The sequence below is a fragment of the Dama dama genome, chromosome 8, assembly GCF_033118175.1.
Source record: "Dama dama isolate Ldn47 chromosome 8, ASM3311817v1, whole genome shotgun sequence".
NCBI lineage: Eukaryota > Metazoa > Chordata > Mammalia > Artiodactyla > Cervidae > Dama > Dama dama.
In genome coordinates, this window is record NC_083688.1 from 48,728,408 (window position 1) to 48,742,595 (window position 14,188).

Here is a 14,188-nt window from a genome sequence, read left to right on the forward strand (position 1 = left end):
TTCTCAGTGTATATATTTGAAGACTCAGAGTAACCTGTAAGGTAGACATTATTGACCCCTTTTACAAATGAACAAACTGAGGTACAGAGAGCTTTGGTAATTTGCCCAAGGTAGAACAGCTGGTAGTTAGATGATGGCAAAGTTTGAAAGCGGACAGCTTGGCTCTGGAGGCCTCACCTGAAACCCCTGGTCTGTATGCCCTGATCACGTCCCGCTAGACGTGTTCTTAGGTCTTAGGTTGGTTAGGTCTTAGGTCTGTGTCCTGAAATTCCTTAATTTTTTTTTTCCTTTCTGCTTCTTACTGTTACTCTGTGTGTTTCTGATTTCCCTCAATTTTGCCTGTATGTCTGGATACGGCCTAAAGGATGAGTCAGCAGTTCCTACAGAGTAAAATACATGGCCTTGTGACAGCTTTCTTTGGATTGTTTTTGGGAATGTTCATTTGTCTTTTCCTTTCAAGTTTGGTAATGCTGGGGTAGAAATTTATGTTCCAGAAAATACCGCTTGCTTTTCTTTCAAGTGCTGAGTATGCTGGAGCTTCTGCTTCCTACCTCAGTGTCCTCTTCTTTAGGCGAAACCTCAGATGGAGTCAGCAAGTCAGTTCATAAGGTCTTTGCTTCCATGCTTGGAGAGAATGAAGATGAGGAGGAGGAAGAGGAGGAAGAGGAGGAGGAGGAGGAGGAAGAAACGCCTGAGCAGCCCACTGCTGGCGACGTGTTTGTACTGGAGATGGTTCTCAATCGTGAAACCAAGAAAATGATGAAAGTAAGGTGTTTCTTATTTTGGTATTTATAAACAGAATGCAAAAATGTGACTTAGAAAATTGAAAAAAAAAATCTTTATACATTTATGCTGAAAGAATTCAACTGTAAGAAAGGAAATGCTATGAGATTGCTACTGTTGCTGTTTCTTATGTTTCATTTTTAGAGATTTTTAAATGTTAAACCTTAATTATTATAAATGTCAAAATTTACTCTGATTTTGCTGTTAAAAGGTTTATATTGTATCTTGATTTTTTTTTAAACCAAATTTATTCTGAGTAGATAAATTTGAAAGGAGAATCTTCAGTACATTGCATCATAAATCTCCTGGCATATAAATCCATTTTGCAGCATCCAATTCTGCATTTGGTCTAATTAGTAATTTAGTAATGCCTGACCAGTTTGATTTTTGCTTTGTTTAAATACTTTATTGTACTTTGAACTTGCTACTGTAGGAAAGTTTTGTTGGGTTGGGTTTGTTTTCTGTTTGAGTCTGAATGTCATTTTTGTTTTATAGGAGAAAAGACCTCGGAGTAAGCTTCCCAGAGCTCTGAGAGGCCTCATGGGTGAGGCCAACATTCGCTTTGCTCGAGGAGAACGTGAAGAGGCGATACTGATGTGCATGGAAATCATAAGACAAGGTGTTTAATGTGGGGATTATTGACAACAGCATTTTAAAAGTCTGACTTTTAAAACAAAGGGAGGAGTACCTCACTGTGCTATTTAGAAAATATATTCAGGAGCTTGGAGGTGATTGTAGTAGTGCTATAACTACCCATTGAATAGAAATCATTGCCAAGAAAATGATAAGCACAGAGTATGATTCAATGAAATATCATTAATATATATTGAACTCTTAACAGGCTTTTAAAAAAATTTGTTTGTTTTTGAACATTTCATTTTAGGAGTTTTATATGTTTATAATATGTCTTTTTAAAATATGGCAAGCACGTTATTTTAAAGCCACTTTTGAGGAGTATTCTTTTTCTACCATTTTCCAAATCAGACACTGTTAGATTATTTTAATCTACTTTTTGATAAAAGACAATATATACTTGTCATCTTTCTGTTAAACTGCAAAGCTCAGGCATATTGAAAGATACCTTTAGAAATCACTTTTTGACTAATCACTTGCATTTATTATTTTGTTTTCCTGGTGTGTTGTCAAGTGATGGCCTGCATAGTGGCTTGAGCAGTTTACTACAGTAAACTTTCAATTTATCTCTTCCATATTTTGGCATTTCCTTTCATTTAGTCCAGGGTCCTTTTCAGTATTATCTGTTCTTTTATTAGTTTATAATTGTTTATTTTGACAGTTACCTTTGATTTTAATCCCTTGTGTTCTTAGAACCTTAATTCAGAAGCATTATTTCAGAAATGTGGATTAACCTTTCACTTTGATAATCTGGGTTTAGGTGCTAGTTAAAGATATCTTCTCTCCATTAATCCCATACTCCTCAGGGTGGAAGCTGGATCATGATGATTTAACCCCGCTGATGTGGCTGATGCTCATTGGGATGAACTTGCTGAATTAGTGAGCCATGTTTAGCCTTATCAAAGGGGACTTTTCATGAGGGGGACATGGTAGAGAGTAGGGTTTTTCATGAAATTACACGTTGCTTAGAGAAAAGAATAGTTTTTAAATCCTAAGAGTATATGAAAATACACTAAAGCAAATACACTGTTTGCGTAATTCTGTTCAAGTTATTTAAAAAAGCATAAATATTAAAGAAAGGATCCATAGTTTGAAACATGAAATTGATATTAGCATAAGCGTCTTCCCTCAGCCAATGGAATTTGTTTTTTTATTCTATTCATTATAGCTCCTTTGGCTTATGAGCCATTTTCTACTCTTGCTATGATATATGAGGACCAAGGTGACATGGAGAAATCATTGCAGTTTGAATTGATTGCTGCACACTTAAATCCCAGTGACACTGAAGAATGGGTTAGATTGGCAGAAATGTCCCTGGAACAAGACAATATTAAGCAGGCTATTTTTTGCTACACAAAAGGTAATAAAAATGTTTTTCTTGCTTTGTTTGATAAAATGTTATATAATAGATTTTCTGATCATTGTACTTGCTATTCTGGGGTGCTCCTTAGTTGAAATATATTTATTCCTTGTATTCTGTTATACCAGAGGTAAGTATTTGGGCTCCCTGTATTTTCACATTTATCAGCAACTTTGTTTATATTTTGAGCTAATACAGTAAAACCATTGATTGAAGACCAGACCTTCGTTTTCCCGCCAAGATCAGTGTTGGTTTCAAGCTGTTTCTTGAGAGTTAATATTAGACTTCAGTGACCAAATGAAGGTTAATAGGGAGATTTTAGGCTTCTATTTGGTCAAGCCTAGGCTAGCATTCCTGTGAAGGTAGATTTAGTCTGGAATAAACCACTTGGCTCCATTGGCAAATTAGCTTAGAGTGTTTAATAGATTTTCTGAAAAGATGGGTCACACCCAGGTACCATGAGCCCCCTTTTATAATAAATCTGTAATTTATATTCCTTATTTTCTTTTTAGCACTTAAATATGAACCTACTAACGTCCGTTACCTGTGGGAGCGATCAAGCCTTTATGAACAGATGGGAGATCACAAAATGGCAATGGATGGTTACAGGCGTATTTTAAACCTTTTGTCTCCATCTGATGGAGAACGATTTATGCAATTGACTAGAGATATGGCAAAGTAAGTTTCAAGTTGAAATATATATAAATGTTCTTATTAATCATCTTGTTTTAGAAATCAAAAGATATATTTGAAGTGAATATACTTTTTTATTGAGGTTCAGGAAAGTGTTTTGTTACCTGTATTTTTATATTGTGCTTAAACATAGAGGTTTTCTCCCCCAGTACTTTTTTATTTCCAAGTTGACTGTGTGATTGTTTAGAAAAATTTGTATTATATATTTGATTATCTTAATGTGCCCAGAAGTTTAAAAATGGAACATGTTCTGAAGGATGACTAGATTCCCAGGTTTTCATAAATTATGTATGTATACAGTAATACTAAGTTATTGCAAATGTGCTAGTGAAATATTTATGCTCTGAGATCTACAGTCATTTTATCCTGAGCCTGTACTAGAATGACTTTTTAAGATGAAGACTTTTCTTTAGGTTGGCACATGCTACCGACATAAGTCATTAATTTAGAGTTTAGTAGCATGGGCAGCTGGTGGGGAAGGCATGTTTGGATTAATCAGAGTTGGAGTTTTATCAGATGATCTTGGTAAAAGGGAGAGGAGTGCAGGAGAATTGAGATGCGCAAGGGAGTAAGTGTGATATTGGATGACAGAGGAGAAAAGTGAGGGCAGGAATGGTGCAGCCGCAGTACAAAGTGGTAGGGTTAGTGTTCTGCAGATCCCACTAAGTAGAAAAGTTATTGGTATTGAGTCACAAAGGCAGTGAGCTAGAATGATATGAGGTAGCTTTGGGAAAGTGAGATGCTTGATGTTATGACATGGTTATACCGACAGTACATGTTTTTCTCTGGATCATCTCTGATCATGATTTTAAAAAAGAGTTTTCTCCTCCAAAATTTTAAGAAAATGGGATTCATAGTTAATAGAGGGCCTGTGTAGGAAAATGACTTTTATGATCTGAATTAATAAGCACTGATCAATTTTTGTCATTAATATTTTAGGAGTTACTATGAAGCCAATGATGTTACTTCAGCTATTAACATAATTGAAGAAGCTCTCTCAAAACACCAGGGCCTAGTCTCCATGGAAGATGTTAACATTGCAGCTGAACTATACATTTCTAATAAACAATATGACAGAGCTTTGGAGGTAGGAACTTTTGTGTTTCTCTGTTAGGTTTTGAACATGCACCATTTTTTGTTTTAGAAATTCTTACAAATTGACAATTCCTCATTTAATTTATATATATTATTTATTTTAAGCTATACATTTAAAATTTGTATGGACACACTTAAGTTCTGTAATAATCCTGTATGAAATACAAAATGTAGTTACCATGTTGTAAAAGCTGTTGCTGTTATCACAGATGCTAGGTACGTCTGTACTTCAGCATAGCAGGACTCTGCAGCAGACTAATGGTCATGATTCGTTTCCTAATCTTTTGGGAAAATTAGATTGGTTTGATATAGAGATTATGTATTTTTAGTGAAGCATTAGTTAATATGATATAAAAATGTTAATGTATCACATTGGCTCCTTATTTTAAAGAGACATACTATTGCTTTTTATAGTTCATTATATCTTTTAAGGATTATTCGAATTAGCTGTACAAGTCTTTGAATTGTGAAAAAGTTTTTCCTGTATACCTATTGTATTATTTCCTGCTCCCCCCTCCCCCATACTTTTAGGTAATTACAGATTTTTCTGGAATTGTGCTGGAAAAAAGAACTACAGAAGAAGGCACTTCGGAAGAGAATAAAGGTTGTAGTTTCCTCTGCATAGGAGAGAGTGCATAATCCTCTTGTTCATAACGTGGTATTTTGAAATTAGTAGTGTTTTCACAGCAAGTTTTCCCAAGAAGCGTTTTTTTCCTAACAAAGATTCCATATCTTTTTCTTGTGAGTATTCACTCACAGGTAATTTTTTTTAAACTTGGTTTTAGTCCTTTTTTTCCCCCTCAGTACATCTGTTTGAACTTGTCATTGACACAGGGCCTTGATAGTGTTATGTGAAAAAAGAATGAATTATGGAGCAGCCTATCAGAAACCTTTCAAACTAAAGCAATTTACTTTTTAAAAAGGACTTAAAATGCTCTCTACTAATTTATTTCAAACTTATTAAAGATTGAAAAAATTCTGTTTCAAACTTAAGCATTCACTTAAAATTCTCCTTTAAACTTAAGCACAATATTACATCATCCCTTTCTCAGCCTCTTTTGTAGTGAAGACTAAAAAGGGGCTCTTGGATTCAAGAAGAAAAAGAGAAAGTTCATATATCCTTATTTGTCACTTTTGTTTTTTAGTTTTTTGTCATTTTGATAGAAGGTGTGGGGGTTCATGTGGATTTTTGGCAAGTGGATAAAGTATTAGGGAAAGAATAGGAAGGGTAATTGCTAATCAAAAGACAGACAGAAGGGAATTTAAGAGCCTAGAACCAGAGTTGGCCAAACTCAGAACTGACTGTAGAATCATTTGCTTTGAGTGAAGTAAATGAGGTCTTACATAGAAGATACAGTTTGCTTCATTTGCTCCACTTTCTAAGATTATTAGGAACTTTTTGTCTGTCTGTCTAATGCACAGCTGGTGACAACGTTATCTGTGCTATACCTGATGGTGTGCCAATAGATATCACAGTGAAGCTGATGGTCTGCCTTGTACATCTCAACATTCTTGAACCACTTAATGTAAGTAGCATTAAGATTTGCACTTGAGATACTTTAGATCAAATCTATAATGTTTTTCTTTAGATAGCAGGAAATTATAAGTTGACCCTAGATTTCACATTTTTTAATAACCAGGAAGTCGCAGTAAGCATCATATTATTTTTGCGTGAATGTCTTTTAAAAGCTAAGTGTTTGGAACTGGGCTTATAATGATTTGTTTTTCTTGAGAATAATCCAGAGATCAGAATGTGAGATTGGGCCTTTTAGACAGTTGGCAGTTTCTGACAGTTGTTCTCTTTTGCTGACTTCAGACTAAGTATTTTATTAAATAAAAAAATATTGGATATCTACTTTGTAGACCTTAGGATAAAGTGTTGAATAAAATACTCAAATCCCTGTCCTCATGGATCTTTTGATTTAATGGGATTAGATAATAAATACATAAAATATAGAATGCTAGTTGGTGATAAGTGCTCTGGAGAAAAACCAGAGAAGAATAGGAAATACTGGGGATGGGAGGAGTTGCAGTTTTATTAAATTGGTGAAGAAAAGCCTCCCCTGAAAGTAACATTTGAATAATGATATGAAGGAAGTGAAGAAGTAAGCCAAGCAGGTAACAGAGGGAACGGCTTTCTGGGGAAACAGCAGACACAGAAGCCCTGAGACACGGGCTTGCTTGCCTTGCCTGAGGGAGGGCACAGCAGATCAGTGTCGTCTGAGCTCCTGCATGCCTGCCTTATAACACATCCTCAGAAGTGGTGTGCTGAATGAGTGAATGGTGGCAGTGTGGATTCTTTGTAATAGAGACACAGGAATGATTTAAGAAATGATCATGTAAAGCTGTTTTTATTAAGCCTTGCTCCTTTTAGATTGACCTCAGATAACTGGTGTATATGTTAAAAAGAGAAATACAAGTAGACGTGTTTATTTGTAATGAATGCTTGACTTCAGACTGTTGCTTTTGGGTCTAGCCTCTGTTGACAACACTTGTGGAACAGAATCCTGAAGACATGGGAGACCTCTATCTTGATGTTGCTGAAGCGTTCCTGGATGTTGGTGAATATAATTCTGCACTTCCCCTCCTTAGTGCACTGGTCTGCTCTGAAAGATACAACCTCGCAGTGGTTTGGCTTCGGCATGCAGGTAATTCTTTTCTGTAGGAAGGGGAAGTTTTAATCACATAAGCGGCAAGAACTTAACTTCCCCAAGATGGTGATAGTTATTATAAAATGTTAATGTCTTAGTGAAAATATTTCTGGTTTCAGGGCAATTTTTTGAAAGTCAGTATTTTAAATTGTCTTGATTCACTACTACCTGATTTTCCCTCACAAATGCATTGGGGAATGATTCACTTAATGGAACCTGAGTGAAACAGAAGGACTAACATGTACCGATTAAAAATACTGTAAATGCCTATCTTTTACCTGTTTTAACCTTAGGCTCTGGTTTTTAGTAATAGATTGTCAGACTTAGAGTGCAATCTAATTTTTGAAGAGCGTTTAAGGATTTATATTTAATGTTATTTTGAGGGAAAAGTTAATATATTTTCAGTGTTTTTTGAGCAAATCCAATCAAGATTTGATTTTATCTGTCAATTTATTTTGCTGCATCTAAATCCAGAGTAATCTGAAATAAATTGTTTAGAGTGGGAAAAACAGGTTGAGAAAAACTACTAAATCTCTTCCAGAAATATATGAAAGACAAAAATATTCTAATAGGATTTCCTATTGAATCAACATAAGAGATGCCTTGAAATTTGAATAGTCTCTGTTACAAATATTGTATAATGACAAAGTTTTAATATTTAAAATATTTTGAAGTACTATATAGTAGCAGAAAGTTCTCTAAATAGAGGAGCATTGATTGATATTTTGAGATATATCACAGATCAGTATCAGTTCAGTCGCTCAGTCGTGTCCGACTCTCTGCAGCCCTATGAACTGCAGCACTCCAGGTCTCCCTGTCCATCACCAACTCCCGGAGTTTACCCAGACCCATGTCCATTGAGTCGGTGATGCCATCCAACCATCTTATCCTCTGTCATCTCCTTCTCCTCATGCTCCCAATCTTTCCCAGCATCAGTGTCTTTTCCAATGAGTCAGCTCTTCGCATCAGGTGGCCAAAGTATTGGAGTTTCAGCTTCAACATCAGTCCTTCCAATGAACACCCAGGACTGATCTCCTTTAGGATGGACTGGTTGGATCTCCTTGCAGTCCAAGGGACTCTCAAGAGTCTTCTCCAACACCACAATTCAAAACCATCAATTCTTTGGCGCTCAGCTTTCTTTACAGTCCATCTCTCACATCTGTACATGACTAGTGGAAAAACCATAGCCTTGACTAAACGGACCTTTGTTGACAAAGTAATGTCTCTGCTTTTTAATATGCTATCTAGGTTGGTCATAACTTTCCTTCCAAGGAGTAAGCGTCTTTTAATTTCATGGCTGCAGTCACCATCTGTAGTGATTTTGGAGCCCAAAATAAAATCAGCCACTGTTTCCCAATCTATTTGTCATAAAGTGATGGGACCAGATGCTATGAGCTTAGTTTTCTAAATGTTGAGCTTTCAGCCAACTTTTTCACTCTCGTCTTTCACTTTCATCAAGAGGCTCTTTAGTTCTTCACTTTCTGCCATAAGGGTGGTGTCATCTGCGTATCTGAGGTTATTGATATTTCTCCCAGCAGTCTTGATTCCAGCTTGTGCTTCTTCCAGCCCAGCGTTTCTCATGATGTACTCTGCATATAAGTTAAATAAGCAGGGTGACAATATACAGCCTTGATGTACTCCTTTTCCTATTTGGAACCAGTCTGTTGTTCCATGTCCAGTTCTAAGTGTTGCTTCCTGACCTGCATATAAGTTTCTCAAGAGGTAGGTCAGGCGGTCTGGTATTCCCATCTCTTGAAGAATTTTCCACAGTTTGTTGTGATCTGCACAGTCAAAGGCTTTGGCGTAGTGAGTAAAGCAGAAGTAAATGTTTTTCTGGAACTCTTGCTTTTTCAATAATCCACCGGATGTTGGCAATTTGATCTCTGGTTCCTCTGCCTTTTCTAAATCCAGCTTGAATATCTGGAAGTTCACGGTTCACGTACTGCTGAAGCCTGGCTTGGAGAATTTTGAGCATTACTTTAATAGCATGTGAGATGAGTGTAATTGTGTGGTAGTTTGCACATTCTTTGGGATTGCCTTTCTTTGGGATTGGAATGAAAACTGCCCTTATCCAGTCCCTGTGGCCACTGCTGAGTTTCCAAATTTGCTGGCATATTGAGTGCAGCACTTTCACAGCATCATCTTTCAGGATTTGAAATAGCTCAACTGGAATTTCATCACCTCCACTAGCTTTGTTCTTAGTGATGCTTCCTAAGGCCCACTTGACTTCACATTCCTGGATGTCTGGCTCTAGGTGAGTGATCACACCATCGTGATTATCTTTTTAGGTCGTGAAGATCTTTTTTGTATAGTTCTTCTGTGTATTCTTGCCACCTCTCTTAATATCTTTTGCTTCTGTTAGTTTCATACCATTACTGTCCTTTTTTGAGCCCATCTTTGCATGAAATGTTCCCTTGGTGTCTCTAATTTTCTTGAAGAGATCTCTAGTCTTTCCCATTCTATTGTTTCCCTCTATTTCTTTGCACTGATCACCGAGGAAGGCTTTCTTATCTCTCCTTATTATTTGTTGGAACTCTGCATGAAGTTGGGTATATCTTTCCTTTTCTCCTTTGCTTTTAGCTTCTCTTCTTTTCACAGCTATCTGTAAGGTCTCCTCAGACAGACATTTTGCTTTTTTGCATTTCTTTTTCTTGGGGATGGTCTTGATCAATGTCTCCTGTACAGTGTCACGAAGACTGTCTATCAGATCTAGTTCCTTAAATCTCTTTCTCACTTCCACTGTATAATCATAAGGGATTTGATTTAGGTCATACCTGAATGGTCTAGTCATTTTCCCTACTTTCTTCAGTTTAAGAAATTGAATTAAGAATTTGGCAATAAAGAGTTCATGATCTGAGTGAACCACAGTCAGCTCCTGGTCTTGTTTTTGCTGACTATATAGAGATTCTCCATCTTTGGCTGCAAAGAATATAATCAATCTGATTTCGGTGTTAACCATCTGGTAATGTCCATGTGTAGAGACTTCTCTTGTGTTGTTGAAAGAGGGTGTTTACTATGACCAGTTTGTTCTCTTAGCAGAACTCTATTTCTATTAGCCTTTGCCCTGCTTTATTCCGTACTCCAAGGCCAAATTTGCCTGTTACTTCAGGTGTTTCTGGACTTCCTGCTTTTGCATTCCAGTCCCCTGTAATGAAAAGGACATCTTTTTTTGGTGTTAGTTCTAGAAGGTCTTGTAGGTCTTCATAGAACTGTTCAACTTCACCTTCTTCAGCATTACTGGTCGGGGCATAGACTTGGATTGCTGTGATACTGAATGGTTTGCCTTGTAAACAAACAGAGATCATGCTGCTGTTTTTGAGATTGCATCCAAGTACTGCATTTCGGACTCTTTTGTTGACTATGATGGCTGCTCCATTTCTTCTAAGGGATTCCTGCTCACAGTAGTAGATATAATGGTCATCTGAGTTAAATTCACCCATATCAGTCCAGTTTAGTTCGCTGATCCTAAAATGTCAACGTTCACTGTTGCCATCTCCTGTTTGACCACTTCCAGTTTGCCTTGATTCATGGACCTAGCATTCCAGGTTCCCATGCAATATTGCTCTTTACAGCATTGGACTTTACTTCCATCACCAGTCACATCCACAACTGGGTGTTGTTTTTGCTTTGGCCCCGTCTCTTCATTCTTTCTAGAGTTATTTCTCCACTGATCTCCAGCAGCATATCGGGCACCTATCGACCTGGGGATTTCCTCTTTCAGTGTCCTCTCTTTTTGCCTTTTCATACTGTTCATGGGGTTCTCAAGGCAAGAATACCGAAGTGGTTTGCCATTCCCTTCTCCAGTGGACCATATCACAGATATGAAATAACAGAGTACTTAATGGTTAAGATAACACTTTATTTGGATGACTGAATAGGAATACAGGTGTACAAGTTTACATACATTAGTTTACATAAAAAGTTACATTATTCCTGGGTTTTGAATTTTAAAAGACATAAACAGGGAATTAAAATTTTTATTGCCTTCTGTATGGCTGTGGTTTTGAAACTGCTCTTGTTACTAGCAGTAGATGTTTTAAAATCCTCTTTAATTATAATCATGATACTCATAAATGCTTTTTCTATGTTGAACATATGTAGCTTTAGATGAATGGGAGGTAAAACCTCAGTATTGTCTAAAAATCGTAAAGAAATTTGGAACAGTAGATAAGAAACATCATTAGAGGAATTTAATGCTTATAGCATAATAATGAAGTATCTTTTAAAGTGACAAGTGAAAAATTATGAGAAATTCCATCCTGGTGATTCACCCATATTTAGTAGTCTTTCTTCGTTACCAGAGTTTAACCTGAAGATAGTGGTGAGGAGATATTTGAGAAATGTGAGATTTGAGAAAACACTAGGATGCAAAATACCTTCTTAGGAGATCAGTGCAATAAGAAGGAAAGAGGTGGAAGGGCCTGTGTTTTTAAGTGCTGTGGCTGTTTGCGGGGGAAGAAGAAATGCTTACTGGGAATTCATCATCAAACTATAGGACTTCATGATTGATTGACATAATGTATGAGGAATAGGGCCCAAGAACTTCACCTCTAAGGACTTACTCTGAGGAAGTAATTGAATGAGGTGAGGAGAGGTATTTTATATTGGAGATCACAAAACTCAGGAGCCTGGCAAGTAACAGTGAGTGAAGTAGATGAGTGAGAGGCCCAGGCAGGTTGGGAACTGGAGAGCCCCGTCTAAAGGGTGCCGCTGTTTCTCGGCATGGCTGATGAAGCATGTGGGAATGAAGGGACTCAGCTGTTGCCTAACCCAGATTGCCCGAAAGCATGCAGTGACTTGGATTTCATAAAAAATCCTAACTTTTAAAAATGTAGACGGTTTACTGTTTTTAACAGTACTGTGGCCCAACAAAGCATATCTGTGGATTAAATTGGTCTCCCACTTTGTGAACTCCGGCTTATATACATGAAGATGTTTACTGTGGGGTTATTTATTAGAGTAAAAATTGAGGAATAACCTAAATGTCAAGCAGTATGATTAAGTAAATAATAAATTTAATTGAATATTGTGACCAGTCAGAATGCCAGTGAAGGCATGGGGAAATGTTGAAAGCATAATATAAGTTAATAAAGCAGAACACCAAATTGTGTATTTATATATTGATCACATATTTATAGCATAGAGATTGGAAGGGATAGTTGTTTTAAAATACAGAAATATGCACTAATCTCTTTCTTGTTATAATTTTTATATTGCTGTAACATTTCTTTTAAAATGGAGAAATAATTTTGGCCCTCTTACAAGTCTTTATTTTAACATTGTTTTAGAATGCTTAAAGGCCTTAGGCTATATGGAGCGTGCTGCCGAAAGCTATAGCAAAGTGGTTGATCTGGCCCCCCTTCATTTGGATGCAAGAATTTCACTTTCCACCCTTCAGCAGCAGTTGGGTCGTCCTGAGAAAGCTCTGGAAGCCCTGGAACCAATGTATGATCCAGATACATTAGCACAAGATGCAAACGCAGCGCAGCAGGTAGGCCATGCGATGTGGAAGTTATTCTTGGTGGGCTATATTTTAGAACTTTTCTTATATTTTAGAGACTTTAAGGATGTCTCTCCAGCTTATATCCAAGTTTGAGTTTAGTGTATTACATTCAGTGTTTTTGAAAAATGATTTTGAATCTTAAGTTACAACAACATCGTAATTATTAATGTAATTTATAGTTATTAAAATGTTGGGTTTTAATTATTGTGGGAGATCACAAAGCAGATGTTCTTAAGGTTTAGTTTCTAAGAGATAGTTTTTCTATGCAAGCAAAACAACTTGCAACAAAGGGATCTCGTCACACTGTCCTTGCTTATTTCCTCAGGAACTGAAGTTACTGCTTCAACGTTCTACTCTGTTGTTTTCACAAGGCAAAATGTATGGTTATGTGGACACCTTGCTTACCATGTTAGCCATGCTTTTAAAGGTAGGTAGTGATCTGTCTTTATATTAGCCTTGTTGCCTTTTTAAATGTTTAGAATTTTGTTTAAACATAGATCACAACTATTTTGTAACTCCCTTTTACTCTTAAACTTTTTAAAGTGAAAGTCAGATAAAAAGCAGACAACCTAGAGGTTAATGTATGTAACTGAAAGTCTACATGAAAGCATAAACTTGACTACAGATTGTAAAATAAAATCTTTGCTAGTGCATATTTAGAAAAATGAGGACCATCATGGTGTCTGTTGTTGGCCCTGTGGACACTACTGTGTGCCAATATTGTTTACTTTGCAGAGATGTTTTCTGGGTATGACATCCGTTCTGAGTCTGGCTTTTTACAGGGAGATGGTTAACTGTCTGTGTGTGTGTGAGATAAATATAATGTGAATGGCTTTCTTTTTCCTTACTAAGGTGGGTAGTGTGACTTGGACTCCTTTATTAAGGAAAAAATAAGTCTATTCATTCTCTTTTAGGTGTTCATATACACGATAATTGGTGTTTTATTCCCCTAACTAAAGAAGCTTTCGGATACATCTGTGATACTTGTTTCCCATAGATTTTCTTTAAAAAAATTATGGACTAAAAAGGCTTCCCCAGTGGCTCAGCGGTAGAGAACCCACCTGCAGTGCAGGAACCACAGGAGACATGGGTTCAATCCCTGGATTGAAGATCCCTTGGAGAAGGGCATGGCAACCCACTCCAGTATTCTTGCTTGGAAAATCCCAGTGGGCAGAGGAGCCTGGCGGGCTACAGTCCATTGGGTCGCAAAGAGTTGCACACAACTGAAGCAACTTAGCATACAGGTACATGACTGAAATTTTTCAATTATCTTTAATTCAGGTAGCAATGAATAGAGCCCAAGTCTGCTTGATATCCAGTTCCAAATCTGGAGAGAGGCATCTCTACCTTATTAAAGTGTCAAGAGACAAAATATCAGACAACAATGACCAAGAGTCAGCAAATTGTGATGCAAAAGGTAATTACTTTCTTTTTTTTTTGGTAACTACTTTCATTTGCTTTATTGTGTAA

General features: G+C 36.8%; 1 protein-coding gene across 1 annotated transcript in view; it reads left to right on the forward strand.

Moving 5' to 3' along the window:
* Positions 1–14,188, forward strand: part of GTF3C3 (general transcription factor IIIC subunit 3) — a 28,201-nt gene that overhangs the window by 3,743 nt on the left and 10,270 nt on the right. Inside the window, exons 3-13 of the mRNA XM_061149096.1 lie at positions 572–765; positions 1,279–1,402; positions 2,585–2,776; positions 3,289–3,454; positions 4,409–4,556; positions 5,096–5,168; positions 5,987–6,090; positions 7,041–7,212; positions 12,504–12,706; positions 13,044–13,145; positions 14,000–14,135. Coding sequence (XP_061005079.1) covers positions 572–765; positions 1,279–1,402; positions 2,585–2,776; positions 3,289–3,454; positions 4,409–4,556; positions 5,096–5,168; positions 5,987–6,090; positions 7,041–7,212; positions 12,504–12,706; positions 13,044–13,145; positions 14,000–14,135 — 1,614 coding nt within the window. The remainder of the gene's footprint in view (positions 1–571; positions 766–1,278; positions 1,403–2,584; positions 2,777–3,288; positions 3,455–4,408; positions 4,557–5,095; positions 5,169–5,986; positions 6,091–7,040; positions 7,213–12,503; positions 12,707–13,043; positions 13,146–13,999; positions 14,136–14,188) is intronic.